Raw genomic sequence first — 25,681 nt, 5'->3', positions numbered from 1 at the left:
CTGTCAAGTTCAGTTGAATTGACTAAATAAATAAATAAATAAATAAATACTAACATGCTGGTCTACAGCATATATTTCGATAGGCTAGTGGGGGGATTAGCTCCTGAATTATGCATCACATATGATTTATAATTATATGTAAGTATACGATTGCTATATTTTGTTCATATGTTTCTATTCACAAGGGAAGATCAAAACAAATCTACTAAACCAACCTCCACACATCAATAATAATCAATAAGCCCCAATGTAAAAGAGGAGTTGCAGTATCACATTTTGTCCACTAGATCGCAATAAAGTAAAGGTTTCACAGTTACGTCTGGTCGGATGTAGGCCTCTTGAGTTCCCTCAGTTTATGCCCGTTTATGCTCAACCGTCCCACCCCCAATCACCTTTGCAGTGTAATTGAAGGTTAATTAAAGGTGTGAAAGCCATTTAAATCTACGTTGTGTGAACTTGTGTCGAGAACCTATGAAAACCTGGCCTATATCATAAGTATGTGCACATATAAATTCAATGTTTCAACTATTCCATAGGTAGAAAGAGAATGATACTGAAATCTTCCAAGATGATCGCTAAAGGATAGTTTTGGAATGGTTCACCCAAAAAATATAATTCAGTCATTATCCAGTCACCCCTGTATCAGTTGAAACTCCACCGAAGAAAGAAAAGGTTCAGAGAGTGCTTTAGTCCAAACAGGTGTGATGAAGGTGCTCTTTGGTGGGATCACAAAAATCAATTTTCAGCAGCTTTCTTCCAAACTACTGTTTGGAGGACAACTTTTTACAGCAACAACAAAAAGGCATAAAATGTCAATCAGTTATCTCAACTCTTTTTCTTATGGGATCATTCTTTACAGTTTTGTTTTGATATTCCTATTGTATAATTGATCAAATTCATCACAGGATCACTGTACTTCAGTGTACTGCTGGGCACATACTGACCAGAGATGTCTGAGATTTAGACATTGCCTTTCACTCCATATCCATATTACTAGTTACTAGACTGCAGATGTTACTTTTCAGCACAAGACATGCTAATAATGCCAATAGGGATGCAGTGGAGGTTAATGCAGCCAGGTGAGTTTGTACCTTTTATTTGCAGAATAGTCTTTACTAACCCAAATGTTTAGGGTGATACACATCTCCATGACCTAAACTGATGATATATATAAGAAGAAGAATCAACCTCATTGAGGATGAGGTCCTATAAGCCAAAGTCTGTCTGTATGGAATCAAAGGAGGTCAATTAGGTGGCTCTTCATTCATAAACACAATGTTCTGGTTAGCCAACAGCTGATGAGTCTCTGTAGGTCATCCTTATGTCAGTGTTAAAGTTTATTCCTGATCTGTTGACTCTGAATCACTCTGGACGTCTGCCTCCTCTTGCTGGATGATTGGAAGTTGATCTCCCCAGTCACTGCTCCGGGCGCAGCGGTACACGTCTCTGATAAGAGTAAGAAAATACATCAATAACATCACCAAGAGTCAGGGAAATATGAATGAGTCACTCATTCGGTGGTAAATTAAGAGATGGGCAAACAATGAACTCCAAGACCGTGACCATAGTTATATTTTTCACATTAATCTGACAATGCAGACAATAATAAATACTACTTATAGACTGGATCTGAAATTAACATGTGACTAGTGCCAAATGTTAATAAAATTAGTGCCTGGCAAATAAATCAAATCACTGGCTGTTAAGTTTTTAAGACTACAATATAGATATACACTTTTATCTTTGCCTGCAGTTCTCAAACTTTGAACCTTCGTTTTGAATGAATGCTTTCTTGCAATTTGAGTTCTGCTTCACTTCATGATGATTTGCAAAGTTGTTCAGGTGAGTGAGCAAGTCTATGAAAATTTCTATTTACCGGTATATGAAAAATAGTTAGTATATTCATTTTGGTAAAATATTATTTGATTAAAAAAAGAGAGATTTAAAAATTAAGCTGATCCTAACCCAGGTAAATTACCAGCCCTTGGCAGGTGAAGCAAAAATCAAAATGTATTTCAAACCTGATCACAGATTGGTGTACTATATTGGCTTTAAAAGGTGTGGATTTTTAGAGACTACAAATAAGGGCGACATGGCGTGTGTCCACATAGCTTTTTTTCCTGGCAGAACAGCGCTGGGGAGCGCTTCATCCCAGCGCCACATAAAAAAAAACGTTCCAGTGCTGTTTTCATGACATTAACTACACACAAATGAGCTTTTCTGTTTCTGTGAGATATATATTGTACAACTCGTGATGAAGCCACACAGCAAGAACAAGCTTCTCCTCCATTTTCTTGACTTCGTGGTTACCAGGGTGACAAATCCCTAGATTTTCAACTAGAAGCGCTTGGAGCAGCCGCACAAAAAGGTCGGAGCGTTCTCCTCATTGGGAACAAAAAAAACGTGGGCGCCAAGAAAAAAAAAGCTCTTGTGGACCATCGACATAAATAAATAGTTGTGGACACACGCCCTAAAGGTTGGGGTTATGAATCCTTGATCAAAAGTGATGGTAAACTGAGTTCAGGGGGATTTACTGTCGACTACAAACATGCTAGTACGGAGGTAGCGTGAGTCAGACAGAGTTGTACCTGCTGTGTTTCCTGGCAGTGACCACCAGGTGGCGCAGCTGTCCGTCGGGACAGCACATGTGACAGTGAACGTGTCTGGTTTTGCACAGCACCGGGCCGGTGAGCCGGGCCCAGTCCAGACCCTCTGCGTCTGCCTCCGGCTGCTCTGACCGGGTCAGAACCAGGTAGCTGAACTTCTCTATCTGTCGCTCAGGGTGCTGAAAGGCAATATGATTGATGTGGCATCTGTTATTCAGTGCTTTAAATATCTGTTTCTTTCAAGTAATACATCTGTGTTACATATAATTAACTTCCATTTTGCTACTCTCACACTTCAACCTACATTGAAGAACACCACAGCAATGAGTGCTTAGCACCAAGCAGCAAGAAGAAGGAATAATAGTCCTAAAGTTAGTTGAACAAATCCACTAACTAACATTGGATAATTAGTTTGCCTCTCAAACAAAGCACCACAGACAAGACATGTAATTCAGCATCTAATTCTCTAGAGTTGTATCTCACCCCAGGTAATGCCAGAGGATGGTACGGCTGGTTAAAGTTGCAGGGCAGTTCGGACGGATGGGCCAGCTTCGGACACATCAGTTCATGAGGACACTGGAGAAACAGCAGAGCACTGGTCATTGATTATGCATGTTAATATATAGAAGTGGGATGTAAACACACTGTAACACTGGTCATTGATTATGCATGTTAATATATAGAAGTGGGATGTAAACACACTGTAACACTGGTCATTGATTATGCATGTTAATATATAGAAGTGGGATGTAAACACACTGTAACACTGGTCATTGATTATGCATGTTAATATATAGAAGTGGGATGTAAACACATTGTAACACTGGTCATTGATTATGCATGTTAATATATAGAAGTGGGATGTAAACACATTGTAACACTGGTCATTGATTATGTATGTTAATATATAGAAGTGGGACGTAAACACATTGTAACACTGGTCATTGATTATGCATGTTAATATATAGAAGTGGGACGTAAACACATTGTAACACTGGTCATTGATTATGCATGTTAATCTATAGAAGTGGGACGTAAACACATTGTAACACTGGTCATTGATTATGCATGTTAATATATAGAAGTGGGACGTAAACACATTGTAACACTGGTCATTGATTATGTATGTTAATCTATAGAAGTGGGACGTAAACACATTGTAACACTGGTCATTGATTATGTATGTTACTCTATAGAAGTGGGATGTAAACACATTGTAACACTGGTCATTGATTATGTATGTTAATCTATAGAAGTGGGATGTAAACACACTGTAACACTGGTCATTGATTATGCATGTTAATATATAGAAGTGGGATGTAAACACACTGTAACACTGGTCATTGATTATGCATGTTAATATATAGAAGTGGGATGTAAACTCATTGTAACACTGGTCATTGATTATGCATGTTAATATATAGAAGTGGGATGTAAACTCATTGTAACACTGGTCATTGATTATGCATGTTAATCTATAGAAGTGGGACGTAAACACATTGTAACACTGGTCATTGATTATGCATGTTAATATATAGAAGTGGGACGTAAACACATTGTAACACTGGTCATTGATTATGTATGTTAATCTATAGAAGTGGGACGTAAACACATTGTAACACTGGTCATTGATTATGTATGTTAATATATAGAAGTGGGACGTAAACACATTGTAACACTGGTCATTGATTATGTATGTTAATCTATAGAAGTGGGACGTAAACACATTGTAACACTGGTCATTGATTATGTATGTTAATATATAGAAGTGGGATGTAAACACACTGTAACACTGGTCATTGATTATGTATGTTAATCTATAGAAGTGGGATGTAAACACATTGTAACACTGGTCATTGATTATGTATGTTAATCTATAGAAGTGGGATGTAAACACATTGTAACACTGGTCATTGATTATGTATGTTACTCTATAGAAGTGGGATGTAAACACACTGTAACACTGGTCATTGATTATGTATGTTAATCTATAGAAGTGGGATGTAAACACACTGTAACACTGGTCATTGATTATGCATGTTAATATTTAGAAGTGGGACGTAAACACGTACGGGGGCAAACACTGACGCTGCTCTGGTGTCATGGACGGTCTTCTCTTGTTTCTGTAGGCAGCAGAGAGAGAATACAGTCAGTCTGCTTCCAGGAACTGGGTAAAAAATATTTTGCATTAAGATAGTTAAAGCCACAACATGTCGAAATCTGCTGAGCAGCAGCAACATCGGCCTCTGTGTCCACAATTGGTAATTACAGGATGCTAACTATGCTACTTACTTTCCTGTTTGTATGTTCCGATTGTTCAGCCTTATTTTACTGTTTGTGTTCTCCCTACTTTGCTAACCTCTGCAGTGTTTATTTGCTGGGAAAATAGCTCCAATGTAGCTGTGTCAACTTGTTTTATTCAAGAATACAAATCCACTGCTAATCCATCTTGCTAACTCAGAGCGGTACACTCAGAGCGAACACATTTCACTTCCTATACGTTCTTCGCGTGCCGTTAATTTGTCAGCAGAAAGCTTTTAATATGAAGGAGCTGCAGCAGGAAATGGAGTTACATCCAGGTAACTTCGAGGCTCCAGGACGCAGCCTCAAAGTTACCTACTGCAGTAACAGGCGAACAGGGCACAGACTGGGAATGATAGAGGTGCCATTCACCCTATTAGAAGTCACTGTACCATCAAAATGATTTAGGAGCCGTTATATTCAGGTGAAATGGGGGTTTAATCTGAATACCTTTAATAAAATGTCTCTGGCCTCCATAAGTATCCGATGGCCCTCTTTGGTCCCATTTTCAACCAGCACCTGTAACAGGAAACATACAAAAAATGTGACCAAATGTTATTTATTTAATAAACTAGAACGTGTAATTATCAGAATCATTTTAATCACCAATTATACTAAATATACAGAAATGTATCTTGCTGATGTTGGTGAGAGATATTAGCAACTCACAGTTTCACAGTACAGACAAGGCCAACAGTCCAAAAGGCCAGTGCAAAATGGACATCATAAAACGGATAGTTCCGGTCCTTGATTATGATTGGCTGAGCCGCGTTCAAAGCCGTTGTAAAATACTCTATAAACAACTCAGACACCTGTGACCACATCACAGTATTACCGCGCCAAACAGCGTCTCTGTGTTGCTGAGTCTGTGTGTTGCTTGGCAACCCTTCTGCTTATGTCGCGACTGAAGGACTACTTTGATTGGCGGAAGAATGGTTATTTGTTATCGATATTCATTTTGTTGTTGTTCAAACCTTACCAGGTAGGCTTTATGTACATTGTGTGTATGTACATATTTACAGTGATTTTACAATAGCTATAAGGCACGACGTGTCTTAAAACACCCCTTAGCTGTTGTAAAATCACTGTAACCACGGCCTCTTGGGGCTTATTGCTTAAGTGAACTAGACATAATATATACATAGTGTGGTGTCGTTATTTCAACCAACCAGATATGAGCTGGTCTTTCTCCACAGAGTGAACAGCGTCTCTTCTCGCTCCTTCTTACTGGAAAGTTCCGAGAGGGAAAAGGCCCCGACCACCACGTCAAACTGCACCTGAGAGGAGACACACTGGATTGTCAGGGCTTCATACAGAACATTTGTTTTTATTCATTTGTTTGGAGTAGCCATTTGTGGTGGACCTGCCTGTGTTTATGGAGTGCCACCAAAAGAAATGTCCAAACTGACAAAACCAAACAAAATATTGAGATCCTCATTGTTTTGTTGTTGCTGGTTTTTTGTTTTTACTCCATCTTGGAGCTAAGCTAAGCGCTCATTGCTGGGGTGTTTGTGCACTGCACTTCCCACAGATCACCTGTCAATCAAACAGTGTGGGCCGGAATGTGTTGGATCTGTTAAGTTCCTGTAGGTGGCGCTCTTTTCTTTGTCTGTTGAGCCATGGTGGCTATCACTACTCATGCTAACTACCCAGTTGTTCTTCTACTTAATACAGAACAGACCTCCTGTCTTAAACATAAACACATCAGGAAAGGGCCACAGCGGTTGTTTCGAAACAGACAGTACAGCCTGCTCCACTGCTGACGATCTTACCCAGGCTCCTGCTATCATAAATAACTTAAACACCTGTGGGTAATATGTGTAATCAAACTATTCATATGGCTTGATATGATCATTAAAGAGTCACTTCACATTGAACCCAAATCTGGGTAAAGTCTGACATCTATTGGTAAAAAAGCATACTACTGAAATTGCTATTGCCTGATCTTGGTGGTGACATCATTTAGTGTTCCGTTACTTTTTAATGAAGAAGGGAAAAAATCACAGTTGGCTTTCAAGCTTTAAGAGATTCTGGTTATGAATCCTCAAAGGTTAAACCTGGAATCTATCTGTTCACACATGAGAAGAATTCCTCCTCAGCCAATCTGATGGGCACCCAGAGTGTATTAGTCTGACGCCTAATAAGACTCTGGGACAGACAGCTGATATTTCTGTCTTTCCGGTGTAGAGCGGACATCCGCGTCAAGACTTCCGGTTCCGTCATTCTTTACAACGTCTCGTATGCAGTTATCCGTTTATAGAGATTAGCCAAAATGTCGTCCTAAAACACCTACAAACAGTATCGATCGATCAACTCCAACTCCATTCTCGGGTCAATCGGACTGTAACCAATGACCCCGGCGCACGGAAGTGGAAACCGTGAAATATCGCCCATCTGTCCCAGAGTCTTATTAGTCGTCACTCAGACTGATAAGACTCTGGGTTGCTCCTTGACTAGAGCTCACTTTGAAGTAAGACGTGAAAAGATCGGCTTGTTACCAGCGAACAGTCCGTTTTTCTTTCACTGGGATTAAAAGGAGGGGAGCTCACCTTTGGGGAAACAGGGAGGAACTGTCGGAAATAGACTTGCTTAATGTGAGGCTCAGCTTTTTCATTGTCGCCTGCGCAACAAAGAAGAAAAAATTGTCAGGTATATACGACAGCAGAATAATTTGTACATTAGGGTTCTTGTTAACCAAAGGGTGTGTGTGTGTGTGTGTGTGTGTGTGTGTGTGTGTGTGTGTGTGTGTGTGTGTGTGTGTGTGTGTTTGTGTGTGTGTGTGTGTGTACCTTTGAGAAGTCGTTCTGCCAGGGTGTTCATGGGCCCGGAGCTGTCCACACACACCATCTCCTTCAAACTGTCTGCCCAGCAGGAGTGTGACGCCCTGGCGGGGGAGAGAAGGCAGAGAGAGTGGATGTAGAGTCAAACAAGATGCATGAAGACACTCTTGGTGCTCATGCGTGCAGCAGACACTAACCAGACAGCCGTTCCCAACCCAGAGCCAAAGTCCAGGAGAGAGTGAGGAGTGAAGGAGGGATCTCTGTGCTTTATCTGGAAAGATGAAGAAAACATCTCATTTAGGAAAGAAAATGGCAGCAGGGAATGACTGAGGAGAGCTGTGAGAATATCTGTGTGTGTGTGTGTGTGTGTGTGTGTGTGTGTGTGTGTGTGTGTGTGTGTGTGTGTGTGTGTGTGTGTGTGTGTGTGTGTGTGTGTGTGTGTGTGTGTGTGTGTGTGCGTGCGTGCCATAAATGATCAAAGAGTGAGAGAGAGATAATCAGGGATGCAAATTTGATGAACATTTTTTGAAGATTTTGTTTAAAAAAAAATGTTTTTGCTGAGAATAGGCTACCGCATATCAAAATTAACTCTTTAGGTCAAGTCAGTGTCACTACAAAATCATTCAAAGGGTAAATTTGGTTCAAAGGCTGAACAGAGGAAGGTGGAAAAATATGTACTTATGGGCATCGCTTTTATGAGTAAAATGTGTTTGTTGAGCCGCCAAATGACTCCAAAGAGTATTCCCACTGGTAGATCATCACCAGTAGACAATTCAATATTCTTGATTTTGACCGTCAAGGTAAGTTTCTCCAGTCACAAGACGGCTAGGTACCGTAGTAGGGATGGGACAATAACCAGTATTATTATATACTGTATTGTGGTAGAAAACTATAACTATACTAAAGATAACATATGATGACACCATCCCTCATTTTTATTACCATGTGACATGCTTGTGATAAAGGGCTATACGGTAAATAAGCTTGACTTGAAACCAGTTCTCATTGAATTGACACGAGTAGCCTGTGCGACCTTGCCTGGGTCCAGAGCTTCGAATCCGCCCACACCACCGAGTTGAAGAAGGAAATGGAGTGTAACGAGTTTACAGCTCAGTCTGATATCAGGCTATAGGTGACCGATTCCAAGCCAAAAGGTATGAAAGGTGATACGTTTGCAACCCTGGCGAGTGAAAAGCTGCCGTCCGTACCTCGTTGAGAGCCCTCCTCACTGCAGCGTAGCCACCAGCCAACCGAGCCACCATGTAAATCACACCCAGCTCTTCATCATACCTGAGACACGGGGGAGGGGGGGGGGGGGTTAAAGACACCTGATCCACTAGTAACTTTGTTTACACTGTGAATTATTGGAGTGACGATATTTTTTTCCTCACTGAAATTAAGAGGCTAAGCATTTGATGCAATGAATCAGTCACTATATGAAAATGAAGTTGTGAGCCCATGTATTTTAAGGCTATAAAAAGGATTTAAATTTGAAATATTTGTGAACACCGGTGTAAAACTGACCCGTATTCTGAGTTACGATGAGTGAAGTGGAAATACATTGAGAGCACATCTGTATACACCCAACTTGTAAAAAGGTTGACCAAATCAAAACATAAAAGAAAGAGATAGATAAAAGCAACAGTTACTTGACGGGAGTCCAGCGATACGTTGTTCTTTTGAGCTCTGACAGCACTTTCTTGTGAATGCGGGCCTCCAGCACTTGTTCGTCTAGATCTAGAATATAAATATAATATAAAGCACATTATTTTCCGCAAACACACGTCGAAGACACGGTCTGGCGTCAAATCATCTCCATTCCATCATTATATATCCAATACATATAGTATACACACACACACACACACCCCCACACACACACACACACACACACACACACACACACACACACACACACACACACACAGTATATATATACTATATGTGTGTGTGTGTGTGTGTGTGTGTGTGTGTGTGTGTGTGTATGTATGTATATATATATATATATATATATATATACTGTATATATATATATATATATATATATATATATCTTCTCACTACCTCCTCTCCTCTCCTTCGCTCTCTCCCGCAGCTCTTTCTCCAGGCTCATGGCTTTCATCCTCAGTGTGGGTTCCTCGGCTGCTCTCTTCCTGCTCCACAGCATGTTTGTGAGGCTGCGAGCGCGCTCAGTCAGTCCCGACACCTCAGCACCTAAAGGTGGGTATAAGATGAAGAGGCACACTGTCAAGCCAAATCAGAGTAGTAACTTTCACTACAGTACCAACGACATTTCTATTCATTTCAGGACCTTCTCACAGTAATGGCTTGTGAAGCTATAACAAAAAAATTATGCTAGTGTAAGTTAGTGTTAGTGTACGTTAGTGTAGTGTATAGTGGCACGTTCACCTACTGTGAATAACTGACTGTGCGGCTCTCTGGAGTTCCTCGGGTAAACGCAGTGTTTTCAGGTTGGTCACACCTGGATGCTTCTTGTGCGGTGCTCCGTTTAAGAAATCCACCTGGGACTGTGGGTGTGCTGCTGCACTCATTCCCTGAAAATAAACATTACAAAAATAAACATTCCATAATTGTCAGCTGATTAACGGCTCTCACATGCCCTGCTTTTCCTCTAACATCCAAGCCACGCTAATACAGATCCTAATCGTATTGTTATTGGTAAATATCATCCGGTTTATGGCACATTCAAGGATTACAGTTATTGCTCATTTAATTGATTAACTTGTAACTTGTTGGTGTTGTGACTTCCTGTTATCTGTACTTGTAATAGGTTTATGTTTATTCCATATGGCACATCTTGTCTGCAGTATGGGTGAAGTGCTATGAAGTTGTGTCCTACACATATAGCTTCAAGATTCAAGAGGTTACGTTAGTGCATGTTGTACTACTATGACTACTACTACTACTACTACTACTACTACTACTACTACTACTAATAATAATAATAACCTAAAATTATTATTTTTTATAGCAGCTTTCTTATTAATCATCAGAGTTTAATGTTATTGGTTACACCTGTGTTTACCCTGCTTTGACACGTCAAAATGGCTGCTATGAAAAAGGTCTATTTCTTCATGTTCACTGATGACATTTTGTGTCGGACGTTTATAATTAGTTCGCGTGTTTGTTCAGTGAGTTTGAAAGCTGTGTGACCTCCCTGGTGAGATGCTGCCTTCAATGACATCCAGGGGCTCAGCACCAGTTCAAAGTAAACTCACCCTGCATGTCATCCTCACCGCAGCCCCTCGACACAGAACACAAGCAGCGTAGGCTCGCGATGCCATATCTTCGGTGTCGGCAGTGCCTTTTTATTATGTATTGCGTTATGTAGCGCTGGCTGATTAGCCGAATCCAGCACGATGGTTATTTTGTGTAACCAGTCCTTCTGCAAAATAACTCCGACCTTCGGGTAAAGCGGAACCTTCGGTATAGAAGGTCTGTTCCGCCAAACGTTGGTTAAATAAAGCAGAGGTTATCTGTTGAAGATAACACTTTTAAAAGTGGTTCTAATCACGTGTACGCTATAACCAGGGGTTCTCGTTTTCACATAGGGATTTTTTTCACTGGGAATTCGTGGGATTTTGGGAATGTGAATTGTTAATTTTACAATTTATTATTCCTTTATTCATGGCATATAATTCGGGCTGCATGATAGGCTAAATACAGTGTGGTTTTTCAATGTGATTAACGCTATGATGTATATTTTTTAAGCACTTTTTCATTGTGAGTGGGACCCTTGGTGTGCCAGACCCGGAAGCGAGCTGCGTGTTTTGTGTGACGTGCTGACATGACAACAAACACGTGGTTTTGATAAAGAGATAAATGGGGCCGCAGCTTCATTAGCGGTCCTTTTCCTCATGTTGTAGCGGTCAGAGCGGCTTGCTTCGGGTTTCTGGTGCGGCACGAGTACCCGCCTTGTCCGACATGGTATGTCTGTCGTATTTTTCATCAAAGTTCATTATCCGTGTTAGTAGTTTATCCATTAATATTTGGATGTGCCTATTTGTAGCGTTTTTAAACGTTTTTCCTCAGACATAGCTAGCTTCAGTAGCATTGAGCCGACCTCATGGTTGAAAGCTAATGAGCCAAGTGGCGTTTTATTTAGCAAATAAATCCCAACTAAAATTAAACTGTGACGAATGATTATATGGGGTAAGGATGTTGAACAAATATCAAGCAACACTAAACGTTAGAAGTCCTTTACTCTCACACTTCTGATCTTGTGATATGGGCACAATGGCAGTAGGCCTACCACCTACACATATCCTAGTGTCGTAGTTTTCCACTCTTTCTCGAAGCCTTGCAGCAGGTGCACGTTGCTACTATCATCAGAAGAGGCAGTCAAGTCAGAGCAGCAGTCGGTTCTGTATCAGTCAAACCTGAAATGATGATTTGCAGTCCGTGTTTCACCTGAACCTCATGATTATAGCCTTTTACTGCGCTGACTGGTTTGACCGTGCAGAACACCGTTAGTTATAATCGGGTGTATGAAGCATCGCATTTTTATGCAAGTAAGACTAAAATGTTGCTTTTCTGTCTGCAGGAGTGAAGGACTGATTGAGCACAACGAGGTAAGGCTACAGCCTCATGTTCATGCCCTGTGATACTTTGTGATGAGCTGCTGTGTTTCACCTGAAGTTGTTGATTTTGTGTACATGTGTGGACTGACTGGAAACCATGTGAGACTGAATACAGTTGTTGGTGTGGGTAGTGAATTATTTTTCTTTTTTGCCCTTATAGGTATTGGAAATGCTGCATGAATCGGCGCTGGATTATTTATTTTTTACAGTTGCAAGTTCTTAAAGTTGAGTAAATTATTTACGTGTTTACTGTGTAGTTTTTTGGTGTTTGAAAACAGTCCATCACCTAGATCAGTGGGTCTCAGCCTGTGGTAGGGGTACCACACACGCGGGGCTCCCTCCCACTCATACGCCCATACTTTCATATGATGGTCATTTCCGAGGTGAACTTGGTGTGTGTAAAAGTTGAGAACCACTGACCTAGATTTCAAATCTACTTTCCTAATGTCGTCTTTGAGTTTTAATGTGACCTATTGAAGTGAACAGTTTCTTGTATGTGCTAACTTACTTGACCAATAAAACTCATTCTGATGAACTTGATCGTCTCTTTAATCAACTTGGTACTTGCATGTTACATCAGTGGAGGCAGTAGACTTTACCGGTGGGGGGTAAATCTGATGATCACTGATCGGGGTTGCATATGTAAACCTGTAATGAGTTTGGGCAATACATTTCATCTAGATGTGACACAAAGCATGGTGGGAAAGTGGATAGTTCGGAGAGGAAATGGGTCTGCATGTGACTACTGTTTTTCCAAGGGAAATATTTTGGGTGAGGAAGTGCAATTTGTCAACAGGGAAATGTGTTTAATGCTAAAGGTTGATCTTATAGAGACTAAATGCACAAAGCTATTTCAGTGAATTTTTCATCTCTAAAAAACATATTTCTTAGTAATGAATATGAGCAGCCTATGTGAAATTATACAGTAGCTGCAATGAAGTCAAGGTGAATGTGCCAACTCGAAAGAAATTGTGCTTATACCAAATTCCTTTGTCACTTTTATTTTATAAAAGTCAGTGTTCATCATTGCATCATAACAGATAAAAAAAATAATCTTGCTGATCACCTTTGAGAACATACAACGGCAAACATTCATTAGAGACAAAGTACAGTATGTCTGCAGGCAGATCTTGCAGGGGGGCACGTCCCCCCTAGTGGTTTGAAATGTATCGCTACAACAACCCTTGAATAAATCTCCTACTCCCCCATGTCAACTAGCATAGGCATTTTCAAAGGGGTCCCTCGAGCTCTCACATTGATATCTGAACGAGTATACGAGACATGCCCACTTTATGCTAATCCCATGCAGTTTTTTGCATGCAGTATAAATGTTATTTTCACCTATACGAGGGATCAGCCGAGCAGCATTTTGGTAAACAAACTGCCTCACTGGGTGGCAACGGCAATGGAACCCTATGGAGCGTGAGCTTTGGGAGGCTTGAGTGTCTGACTCTAGCTGGCTGACTTTGTTTACATTTTAAAAACTGCGACAGTTCTCACAACTTTAACACGACATTATACATCAAACTCTTGAGCTACTTCTCTCACTCAAAATGTCAAAATATAAGCGGTGTGATGTATTGTGTTTGAGATGTTAACGTTTGTTTGGCACAACTCGTACTAATAACTGCCGCGGGGTTTCGCATTTCTGGGTGGCAAGTGACATCACGCTGATTCTTCCTATACTATTTGAATAGTTCTGCACATTTGGGGTCCCTAAACAGTCTTGGAATTTCATGAGTACGACTGAGGCTCGTGAATTCAATGAGTCCAATTGTATTCATGTGTGATGATGTAACTTAGTCCCCATAGTAGCATTGTAGTGAGACCGTTTTTCACAACTTGACCTCACTGTATAAAATGACCTATTGTGACCTCTAGGATCATCACAGCCTCGAACAACCACAAACTAGAGACCTAGGACATTCAGGGGATGTATAGCTTTCCTAGGTTTCTTGGCAATAATGGGTTTCTGAGCAATTTCCAGATTTCTTGGCACATCTCAGGGGGATTTTAGCTGTGGATGAACACAGCTAGACTACTCAAGCACAGCGAGGAACACATTGTAGGCTACGTTCTGGTTGGCATTAAGAATTAAGTTGCAGAGATTTAAACAAAACGCCCTCTTTCTAGACAGTAATGACAATTGAGTTTCCCGTGAAAACTATGGTCAATTTATGCTGCTAAAACACAAGCTTTGTTGTTAAAGTGTCACAATACAGTGGTATACACCCCAATAGCTGTATACATACACATGTGCTTATGGTGCCTTACTGCCTATATGATGAACATTTGGTTAGTTTTTATAACTTTTAAGTAATAAATAATTTAAAAAGCTTAAAAGTAGTAAGTAACTTTACATACAGTAGAATGGCACTTTTACAATGGGGACATTTTATTTACAAAGCAAACTAGTTTAGCACTCTGCTCTAAACCTGTGTTCTGTTTAACGCCTCTTTGGCCAACGTCTCTACAGGCTTCCACGTGTAATTTCACGCATCTTCCGAGTTGTCAGGAAGCTCATCTTGCGTTTTGTACAGCGTTAGCTCCGTTGCTAGTCGTGGACTCTACATCTCTGAGTCCCACGCTGGTCTCTTTGCCCACGTAGCGACTCTTTTTGGTCCCCACTTGGTCCATCGACGTGCCCTCAAACAGCCGGGCCATGAAGGCCAAGCCGTTCTGCTTGATGTAGGACTTCCCAGCAAAGGTGTAGAGGACGGGGTTGGCACAGCTGCTGATGAAGGCCAGAGCCGAGGTCACCGCTCGACTGGACCTCCAGATGTTATCCAGTCTGTGGAGAGATGACGAGAGGACATCTTGGTCAACAACTGCCCACACATGACTGAACTCATTACCAGCCAGGACAGCCTGTGGCTGGTTATTGTTTTCACCTTTGTCTGTGTGTCATCATTGCAAAATGTGGTCCTGGAGATATTCATAGCACCACCTGCTGGCAACAGAAACTGACATATTTTATACTTTGATGATACTCCTAGTCATGTCACAATGCCTCCTTGTGTGTGTGTTTGCATGTTTTTCGCCCTTATGACAGAACTTTTGACATCATCACCGATGACATCACATCATTAGCTAATTAGCCTAATTAAAAAATCAGGCTCTGTCAGGTCACCCGCACAGGTAACCCTTTACGCACCCTGAATGTTTCAGCCCGGTTTTGCACGTAAAATGGCATAGCTGTGGCCGAACACAGAACTTGAAACAAACATCGCCCACATGCTCAATTTTATATATAGATTATAACATAAAGGATACATTTATATCATATTACTGTACATTTACCCTTTGAGGGCAACTATAATGCTGATGTGGCCCGGGATGAAATTGAGTTTGACACCCCTGATAGGTAGCCTTCCTCATTGAAATTGGGTAAAACTGACTGAACATATATTTTGTATAGCTGCATCATTACATCAAATGGAAAAACCTAGATGTCTAAACGTTATACCAACTATATAATAGTTATTTATAAAACGGCTCTCTCAAATCAAGCAATCTGATTGGTTCACAGCCATTGTATAATTCCAGTAACCGAGTTCAATAACCCATGGCCATGGGTTATTGGTTGCCATGGCAACTCTCTTACTAAGAGAGTAATAATAAGGCTTACCTCAAATGACAACGTAGAAAAAAAAATGGCGGAGACAGCTGTCAGATCCTTGTGAATCGATCTTCGCTTATAACTTTACTAATACTTCGCAGAAAATGATGTTTTGTACAAGAATAGATGCGGGCTAATGTCTTCTTTGCAAAAGAAAGGCTGTTAACCCCGCATTTAACCCCGTAACGTTAGTTGGTGTCGGGGTTTGCAGAAAGCATTCAGCTTCTCAGCAAGCGCTGAGAATGCAATGCTGCGCTGGAGCTGCCTGTCGCGGTTTTCAGAAAGCTCTCAGCTACTCAGCAAGCGCCAGGATTGGCCAATGTCAACTTCAGTCTCCAGAACGATCCAATCAAATCACCCGCATGTTCTTGCGGTCCCGCCTTACAGTAGTGTTTCAACTGACTCTATCAGAATGACATGCCAGTCGGAGTCGGACTTATAGTATTATTATTATTATTATATTATCATACTTGGAAACCGTTTTATAAAAGCAATATAGCACTCGAGCAGCGTGTGTTGTGGAATATATCCCGCTGATAAACTGTTATCCCACTCGGCCTGCGGCCTCGTGGGGTAACAGTTTATCAGCGGGATATATTCACCACAACACACTTGCTCTCGTGATATATTGCTTAAATATAATAGTTGTACGCTACTAGTTGTCTGTTTGCCATTTTCTCCCTGCGTGGCCTCGCCTGCCCTATTGGCACGTGCGGGTGTGTGTGTGTTGCTCACTAAATGTTATTGCATAAGTGATGTCACTGATCCTCCTTGTGTGTGTGTGCCCCATTATGATATCACTGATGACATCATCAGTGTGTGTGTGTGTGTGTGTGTGTGTGTGTGCCCCCCTATGACATCACTGATCAGTCTTGTCACAATGCCTCCTTGTGTGTGTGACATCACTGACCTAAATCCACCTAGCCTGGGTAAACCCAGCCTCCACGTGACCTCCATGTACTATCAGTCACGTAGAAACTTGCGTTACAGACTATAGTCTTCATGCTTCTTAGTTTCATTTCATGCTTTCGTTTGACCCAAAAACATTCCGTCCCTTTCCAGAGAAGCAATCATAGTTAGTCGTCACGTGCCCTCTCTTTTTCAGGGAGCTATTACACCGTTATAAATACTGCTGTTGTGCTACTCACAGAACTATGCTGTCATTGCAGCCGCTGTACTAACCTTCATCCCTTCTCCTCCACCCCACTATCACCAACCTCCTAATTCCTACATCCATCCACAAATGTAGGCCTAACTTTATGGATGGGAGGAGTTTCACCGTGGATCTTACACACAAGTTTCCAGCATGTGATTAAACGTTTAGTTTGAGCATTGAACCTAGTCTCTCTGAAATAAAGCCTTCAAATATTAGTTTGGAAATCTGTTATTGTATCCTCAGCATTGTATCTTAGCGCATTGGAACGCCTGTTCGTTTCCCTTTTGAAGCCCCATTTGGCCATTTGTATGGATCATGCATTTGTAGGATGAGCAGCACAGCTGAGTATGTGAAATGTGTGAAATTTCCCGTCCAATGTCAAAACAGTGTATTCTCCTGTTGGTTTTTACTATATTGTTCTGAGTTGTTTGGGGGATTGGATGATTGAACTATGTACCAGTAACAAGGAACAAACAAGACATGTTGGCAAGGCAGGGATATTTCCCACATTCCACTTGGGACCAATGCACATAAAGAGCTGTGCTGCTCATCCCACAAATGTATGATCCAGACAAATGTGGCCTCATTGCCACAGGAAATGAGCAGATTTTCCAATACGATAACATGCAATGCTGAGGATACAGTAACAGAGATATGATCGACCAAACACAAATTTCCGAACTTTTTTAGAGGGGTTTATAACATGTATAACACCTCCTGCTATAGAAGAAGGTCAAATTAATGTAGCGTAGCGTTTACAGTGCTATGCAGCCATGTTGTCGTGACATCAGATACTTTAACTGCATCTCAGGAACCTCAGATTTGAGTTATCTACTTGGACTTTGAACTTGAAGGGCCGTTCCCATTCCACTGCATTTTTCGTAGCAGGAAGACATCATTTCCAACTTTCCGACAACTCGGGAACGATTGCTGGTTTGGTTTGTGCAACTCCATGTGAGTAGTATCACATGTTGACATATTAATAAAATGTTGTTTGAAAGGGGTGAAAAGCAAAAAAATAGAAAAAACAAAACAAAAAACAAGACAAGACCAGACTGAGTTAGTCAGGTTGTTTACTACTCACTTTTTTCCCATCGGTGAACCATGAATGTACCACTCAGCCGCCACCTTGGACAGAACAAAACATACTCAGTATTCATTCAAATTACTTCTAAAATCAGATGTATGTTTTTTTTATGATACAGTGAACGTCCATTCACATACCTGTACCATGTTGATAACATGATAGGGCAGCCAGAATAAGCCGAAGATCACCACAATAGCCAGGATGAGTTTCTCGCTGCGGACCTTTCGTTTGAACTTGGTCTGCCTCAGGCGTCTCAGAATAAGCACGTAGCTGGTCACAATGATGGCATAAGGAAGTATGAATCCTACCACTGTCTCAAAGGCGTACTGGAACCTCACCTACACGCAGGAAAGAAGATCAGACAGACAGGTGTGATCATAGTATGACTGCATGGTGAATAATATGGACATGACGGGATCTGTCTAAACAAGATTGAGCAAGAGTCGATGGCATCAGGGAAATTTTATTCTTGGTGCAGAGACAGAGCGTCACCTCATGAACAGTTAACATGTTACAGATAATGTAATCAATGCATTTATAACATTTCAATGATAATTTGGTGAGCGTTATCTGATTTTCCAAGTTCCCTCTTTCCCTTAATTCTTGTGTTCAAACATCTGTGATGGTTTTAATGGCTGAGATCTTTACGTATTGTCTCCTGATGAGGTCAGCACTAAAGATGTTCTGTTCAGGAGTAAAAGTAAAGTTTTCTTATATTAAAATACAATAAAAAATCATTTCTTTTGGCATAAATTGTCAAATGTAGGTGTACATTGTGATAGTTTGAATAAGCAAAAGAGATGAAAAAGTCATTTTTCATTTCACCAGTGATGTCATTCATCACAAATGACATCACTTAACTCAAATCAACTCTCAATAACTGTCAAACTAAATTAATACCTGCAAAACGGGTTACAGTTTTCGGATATACTACTATTTTGTAATAATACAAAGCTGGATGAAAATTGGCGGAGTGTTCCTTTAACACCTTATTCTAATCCATTTAATAGGAACTATACTTTCAAGGGGAAAAACACTCTTCCTCAGACGGTCCACAAGCTTATTGGCTGAGAAAAGTCAACAGCCAATCGAATTTTGGCACTTCTTTGTTTCACTGCTTATGTGATTTGGTGTCATGAATAACAGTTTCACCTGGCAAGTGCAAAATGGACGAGAAGTTGATTACATCCATTCAAAGCACCCAAGTTTTCTACAGCTGAGCTTCTCACACCCAGGGATGAAACGATTACCGGTTAGTGATAAAAATTCCTGACGGTTAATATTACTTTTTCAAATTTGAATGATCATTAAAACCGTGTTAGCGTGATTACCCTGTTACCATGATTAGACTACACTCAACCAAGTTAACAACAGTCTCCCAGATGCAGGCATACAGCATTGGTGAATGATTTCAGTGGGTGTATCAATACTTCTTGGTTCTGAGTTTTCAATAAAAAACTTCAGCTTTCAGTTAGTGTTATAGTGTATCAGTACTTTTTGCGTATCAATGTTCCGAGGTCCAATGTTCCCCGAGCTCAGTGTTCCCAGAGTTCAATGTTCCCAGAGTTCAGTTCCTCCCCAGGCGCTGCTGTGAGGTGTGTATGAGCTCTGCCACTCTGCCCTCCCAGTCCCATTTAAGGTCAGGGGCCAATTAACTCCAGGTGCCCCTGCTTCGGAGAAGGGCCTTTTTCACAGCAGCCGTTTTGTGTCTAAAAGGCAGGGTAAACATAGGTGCAACCAAAACATTAATGAGGGTTTCCAACTTCCAATCCATTTTGTGCTCCAGTGCTGGTGCCCTCGTTAATGTTTTTGTTGCACCCGTGTTTACCCTGCCTTTTAGACACAAAATGGCGGCTGTGAAAAAGGCCCATTGAACCAAAAGAGAAGGTGTTAGCAGGAAATCCAGGAGCAGGAGGGAGAGAGAGAGAGGAGGAGATGGAACGAGGCTGGTCACATAATGGGGGCAAGGAGGGGAGTGGCAGCACACCACTGTGCCGTGGGCTCAAAGGTTCAAGCGCTTGTTTATGTGTTAGCAATGCCCCCGGCGTTGCCTGGGTTACCGTAAGTAGGCATAAAGCAATATTTTCAACTTTATTCGACCTGGGGAGGTGCTTTTCAGGATTTTACAGGATTTTACAGGTGTTTCCTACGACCGTACAACCTACCCATGACCACATTTTCAGCCCAATCGATCCACAGACAGACACTTCAACGACTTCAACTTTATTATTTCAGATAAGCTGGGGAACATTGAACCCTGGCAACATTAAACACTGTGAGAACACATATTTAGACCCTGGGGAACATTGAACCCTTTGTCATGTTCCCATTCGATGCCATATAAATCTGGGCAACATTGAACCCTGCATGGGAACATTGGGATGACCCCCTGATGACCATGATCATTTCGGTCACTGATATGAAATTTGACTTACCTCTCGAGGGAGGTTGTGCTCGGGGGCGCACACAGCTCTGGTCTTATTTGTCTTATCTGTGTCGTCCACTCTCACTTCTCGGAACACCAGGGAAGGGATGGAGATGAGCAACACCAAGGGCCACATGCCTAGGATCACCCGCCTCACGATCTTCCTGCTGGCCAGCGAGTACACCTTCTTCGGCCACACCACGGCCACCAGCCTGTGCAAGCTCATCAGCGTGATCAGGAAGATGGAGGCGTACATGTTGGCGTTACAGAGGTAGAACAATCCTTTGCACAAGAAACTACCAAACACCCACGACTGCTTGGCCAGGTAGACCACAAAGAAGATGGTCAGTGCCATGAGGAAGCTGTCGGCGCACGCCAAGTTGAGGATGAGGAGGGTGGTGACGGAGCGCCGGCGAGCACGAGCCAGGATGCTCCAGACGATGAAGAGGTTGCCGGGGACGCCCAGCAAGAAGACCAAGCCGAGGATGAGGGCACCCAGGACCGTGGTGAAGTCATTGCTCACGACGCTGGGGTCCTCGATTGTGTGGTTGCCAACGGAAGGACCACTTACGTTGTTCATGCTCGAATGAGCTTAGATTCTGGGGAAGAGAGAGAAACAAAGTTAATGGAACTGAACACGGAACCTCCATGTTACACATCCGGGTTGGGGCCATTCATGAATTGAAATGAGAATAGATTCAAATTAAATGGAACTGGAATCTCACCCAGCTCTAAGGAAAGAGAACTGCAATTGAATTGGAATGACAGGAAACAACTCCATTAAATTCCACTTTCAAGAGGTTGTCATTACGAATCAGACTTTATTAATCAAATAAAAGAAAGTTAAACACACAAATTCAACTTTTTGAAATTCCTACCTGTCACCTGTCATGTTGTAATGTGGATACAGGAGAGGACGAAATTTTGTCTGGCATTGCGAATAGAAGACTAAATATGATAAAAACTAACAAGGACATTTGACACGGGACTAAAACTAAGACTAAATAAAAAAAAATAGCAGACAAAAATTAACACTACGATGAACATAACAATAAAACGCATCGGACTCAGTCTGCAAGGTTTCTACGCGTAATGATTTATTTCCGGATGATGACGGGCAAAAAAATGCATACAAAAAAACAGACTCTGTGTGCAAAGACCTTTAACTGTTTAAGCGTAGTGGCTGCGTGTATAGTGTAGTCAGTATCATAGATCTGTATGATGCAATAGTGGTGAGACAAAGAGGAGGGGCCGTGCGTGTGGGCCCTAAACTGTTGCAAGCCCCAATGCAACTATATACCTGCATAGGTATGCCTCTATATCTCAGTTTGTAAGACAGATGAGAGGAGGAAGAACATTATAGAAGGAATGTTCATTTAAATCATTAACTTGTATGAAAAAAAGATACGGTACTTATGCCGTTAAAAAATATATGATAATTAGGTTTACCTGTCTTGCAGATGCTGTATATACACCCTTTTCCTCACTCTTTCAAAAAGTTTAACTTTTACTGTATATTTCATGAATACACAGGATCTGATGAATACACAGGATCTGATTTGACATAGCTCTGTGTCACACACACTAGCCGTGAAGCCATGAGCTTCCTCAAAATATTTGCTTTTCATCCTGGCCTTAGCAATCTACCTCAATAACATCATGGACTTCTTTTGGTTAAACATGTCTGCTACATGTCTGTGTGATGTGGACTGTCTTACATGTCTACTACATGTCTGTGTGATGTGGACTATCTTGTGTTACTCACTGCTCTTTCCGTTGACAGGAAAACAAGACTTATCTTTACATCTCAGTTTGTAAGACAGATGAGAGGAGGAAGAATGTTATAGAAGGAAAAGTTCATTTAAATCATCAACTTGTGTATAAAAAGATACTTGGGCTATGCAGTTAAAAAATATATGCTAATTAGGTTTACCTGTCTTGCAGATGCTGTACCCTTTTGCTTAAAGGTAAATTACAGAAAATGCTTGTTTTACTTGCACTTTGAACTGCTGTGCATTTTAAACTGCTGCTTTGTGTTTGTTTTTTAATGTTTCTTATGTGATACCATGTGTTTTATGTCTCTGTGTTTTTACGCTCGCTGCAAATCAGTTTGCCCTTCTGGGACACCTAATAAACTTGAATCTTGAATCTTCAAATGCTATTCAGATCGTAGAGAAGTTGGGGTCTTGATTGCCGGATTTCTGAGCACACCGACAGGTCAGAATCAAAGATACCATTAGTCTGGGGGGAAAGATTATGCCAATAATTGGAAATAAACATACGAAAACCTTTGTTCCCTCTTGATACACAATGTGTTTATAGGGCTGGATGACGGCCGCCGCCCTGACGCAGCCCTCTAAGTATTCACATCAGGCCCTCCAGCCAATTGGAAACAGCACTCAGCATGCTAAAACACGCCAAATATTACCAGTGCTCCGTCAAGACATTTAAAAAAATGTATTTCATTTCATTCACAACTCAGATTTTTCTCCTGCCCACACTTGTCCTCCCCAGCTTGTCTCTTCCTCACTTGCATACAGAAACTAGGACAACCATGGACTGTGAAGGTCTCTGAGTTTTGACCTTTAAAGCCGCTTTTGAGGACAGGATAAGAATTATAAACATAAGGGGCACAGATACTGTACATTGGGCCAATTGGGTCATTCACCATGAAAGTGGTTTGTTGCGTACATCACGTCCACCAAACCACATTTTCCCATGTAAGGAAACAACATTAAATCCTTATTTCCTCTAATTCCCTTTATCCGCTCCCACTTAAGCCTGGCTGTTTATTTTCCACGATGGTTTTTCTATGAGAGTGAATGGGTAAACATGTCTATCAAGTCAGACTTACGTCACTATGGTAAGAAACAGCCACAGACAGCAGAGGCTAAGTCACACATTGCCGCTGTCACGTGAAAACATTGTATCTCCAGAATGACAATTCGAGACACATTGAGGAAAAACTAGTTTAGTGAAAGACAAGCCATCACAAAAACATGAACATTAACAAAGTAGGAATAACAAACAAAAAAATCACGACTATGAAGTCTGAAAAATCATAACCACACTGCAAACTGTGTGTATACCAGTAAGTTTCCCAGTAAGTACGAGTAATATTATTAGCATGTGAGTCGTGAGACATATAAAACAAAAAAGTCATGTAAAAAAAAATCCTCAATATTGAAAAAGCATTGAATTTAAAAATGGAAAAGAGTGTATATAGGAGCTCTGGAAAGGAGGCGGATGGAAATATTTGAGAGAAAATGTGAGCAACAGTCAAAATCATGGGGAAAAATACACCAAATGAAAATGGGTTGACCCACCTTGTCAAGGCGTATTCCAGTGAAGTCCTGGAGTGTGAAGAAGCCTCTGTGTCTCTGATGTGTCTCTGTCCTCTCTGGTATTAATCGTATTGTCTCTCTAACACACAGCACAGCAGTCTACAGCGGTCTACTGCTCAGCTCCTAATAAACTCAATTATCTGTCCTACCCCACAGGCTGTGACATGCTGTGCAGAGAGAGGTGTGGCCTTGATTACTCACTCTCTCTCTCTCTCTCTCTCTCTCTCACACACACACACACACACACACACACACACACACACACACACACACACACACACACACACACACACACACACACACACACACACACACACAAACAAACACTCTCCCTCTCTCTCTCACACAAACACACGTGCACACACACACACACACACACACACACACACACACACACACACACACACACACACACACACACACACACACACACACACACACACACACACACAAACACTCACTCTTTTTCTCTCCCCTCTGTTTTTACCACAAACTGTACCCATGATGGCCATTTTATAAACAACAAGCCTTCTCCCTATATAAACATTTCCCGCTGATTGTCCTGGACCATCATGTATCCTAATATCTGTGTCCAGAGGCATTAGATTCAGATCCCCTGCTGTTGTTGCGTAATACGGCGAGGGAGGTTTACCAAGGTGATTCAAACACTTGCACAAACTCCCCCTGTGTCATGGTAGAACGCACAAGCGCAAACATGCATACAGAGAAAACACACACACACACACACACACACACACACAAACACAAGCACTCGTTGACACAAGCCTTTGACACCGACAGGAATGCTGCTTTCTGGGCTGATGAAGAGAGGAGGATGAGAGCTGGAGTTGCAGCTTAAGGGCTTGGAGTTTAAACCTTAAACCTTTCTCCATCCAGGAAAGTTTTTCATGAGCGGGCGTGGCCTACCGCGACACCCTGATACAGCACGACCTGAGCCGGCGTGGCCTACAGCGACACCCTGATACAGCACGACCTGAGCGGGCGTGGCCTACAGCGACACCCTGATACAGCACGACCTGAGCCGGCGTGGCCTACAGCGACACCCTGATACAGCACGACCTGAGCCGGCATGGCCTACAGCGACACCCTGATACAGCACGACCTGAGCCGGCGTGGCCTACAGCGACACACTGATACAGCACGACCTGAGCGGGCGTGGCCTACAGCGACACCCTGATACAGCATGACCTGAGCCGGCGTGGCCTACAGCGACACCCTGATACAGCATGACCTGAGCGGGCGTGGCCTACAGCGACACCCTGATACAGCACGAGCTGAGCGGGCGTGGCCTACAGCGACACCCTGATACAGCACGAGCTGAGCGGGCGTGGTCTACACCGACACCCTGATACAGCACGAGCTGAGCGGGCATGGCCTACAGCGACACCCTGATACAGCATGACCTGAGCAGGCGATTATTATATATAGTAATTTATAGTAATTTATGTAGCCTAATATGCATGTTTGATTGCACTAATCGAAATATAGGGTAGTTATATTTATGATTTACTTACCGGAAGTGATAGCTGTCTAATTTGCTATCCTCTTTTCATGGGACATGAGACAAACCAAATAATTCTGTCATGCATACAATGTTCAACTTATTGTAAATGCAGGAAGAAAAACTTTTAATGCTTTGAAATGGCTTCTTAATCGTCTAAAATTGATATCAAATTATATTACAATGATGCCATGGGCCGAAAAGCTCATATTATGTCCTTGACTTATAGAAGATGGGGAA

At 41.7% G+C, this 25,681-nt stretch overlaps 2 protein-coding genes and 1 long non-coding RNA gene across 3 annotated transcripts; 1 reads left to right on the top strand and 2 right to left on the bottom strand.

Moving 5' to 3' along the window:
• Positions 1-1,137: 1,137 nt before the first annotated feature.
• Positions 1,138-11,030, bottom strand: mettl17 (methyltransferase like 17). The gene is made up of 14 exons (XM_083653335.1): positions 10,927-11,030; positions 10,101-10,242; positions 9,752-9,901; positions 9,337-9,424; positions 8,896-8,977; positions 7,885-7,958; positions 7,697-7,791; positions 7,457-7,527; positions 6,077-6,184; positions 5,358-5,426; positions 4,679-4,729; positions 3,090-3,182; positions 2,589-2,785; positions 1,138-1,446 (listed from the first exon to the last, which is right to left on the bottom strand). The coding sequence occupies exons 1-14, from the start codon at positions 10,990-10,992 to the stop codon at positions 1,338-1,340; spliced, it is 1,395 nt and encodes a 464-aa protein (XP_083509461.1). The 5' UTR covers positions 10,993-11,030; the 3' UTR covers positions 1,138-1,337.
• A 495-nt stretch (positions 11,031-11,525) lies between these two features.
• On the top strand, positions 11,526-12,804 carry LOC310792119. The gene is made up of 3 exons (XR_014553481.1): positions 11,526-11,635; positions 12,252-12,279; positions 12,449-12,804. It is a non-coding gene; the product is annotated as an uncharacterized lncRNA (long non-coding RNA).
• Positions 12,805-13,279: 475 nt separating this feature from the next.
• On the bottom strand, positions 13,280-24,037 carry ltb4r2b (leukotriene B4 receptor 2b). Its single transcript, XM_083653498.1, has 5 exons — positions 23,902-24,037; positions 20,586-21,174; positions 18,288-18,488; positions 18,148-18,191; positions 13,280-15,079 (listed from the first exon to the last, which is right to left on the bottom strand). Exons 2-5 carry the CDS (start codon positions 21,153-21,155, stop codon positions 14,809-14,811), a joined length of 1,086 nt encoding a protein of 361 aa, XP_083509624.1. The 5' UTR covers positions 21,156-21,174; positions 23,902-24,037; the 3' UTR covers positions 13,280-14,808.
• Between the last annotated feature and the right edge of the window lie 1,644 nt (positions 24,038-25,681).

The sequence above is a fragment of the Poromitra crassiceps genome (genome assembly GCF_964638095.1).
Source record: "Poromitra crassiceps genome assembly, chromosome: 17".
Lineage (NCBI taxonomy): Eukaryota > Metazoa > Chordata > Actinopteri > Beryciformes > Melamphaidae > Poromitra > Poromitra crassiceps.
Note: the sequence above shows the minus strand (reverse complement) of the source record. Positions and strands in the feature narration are given on the sequence as shown.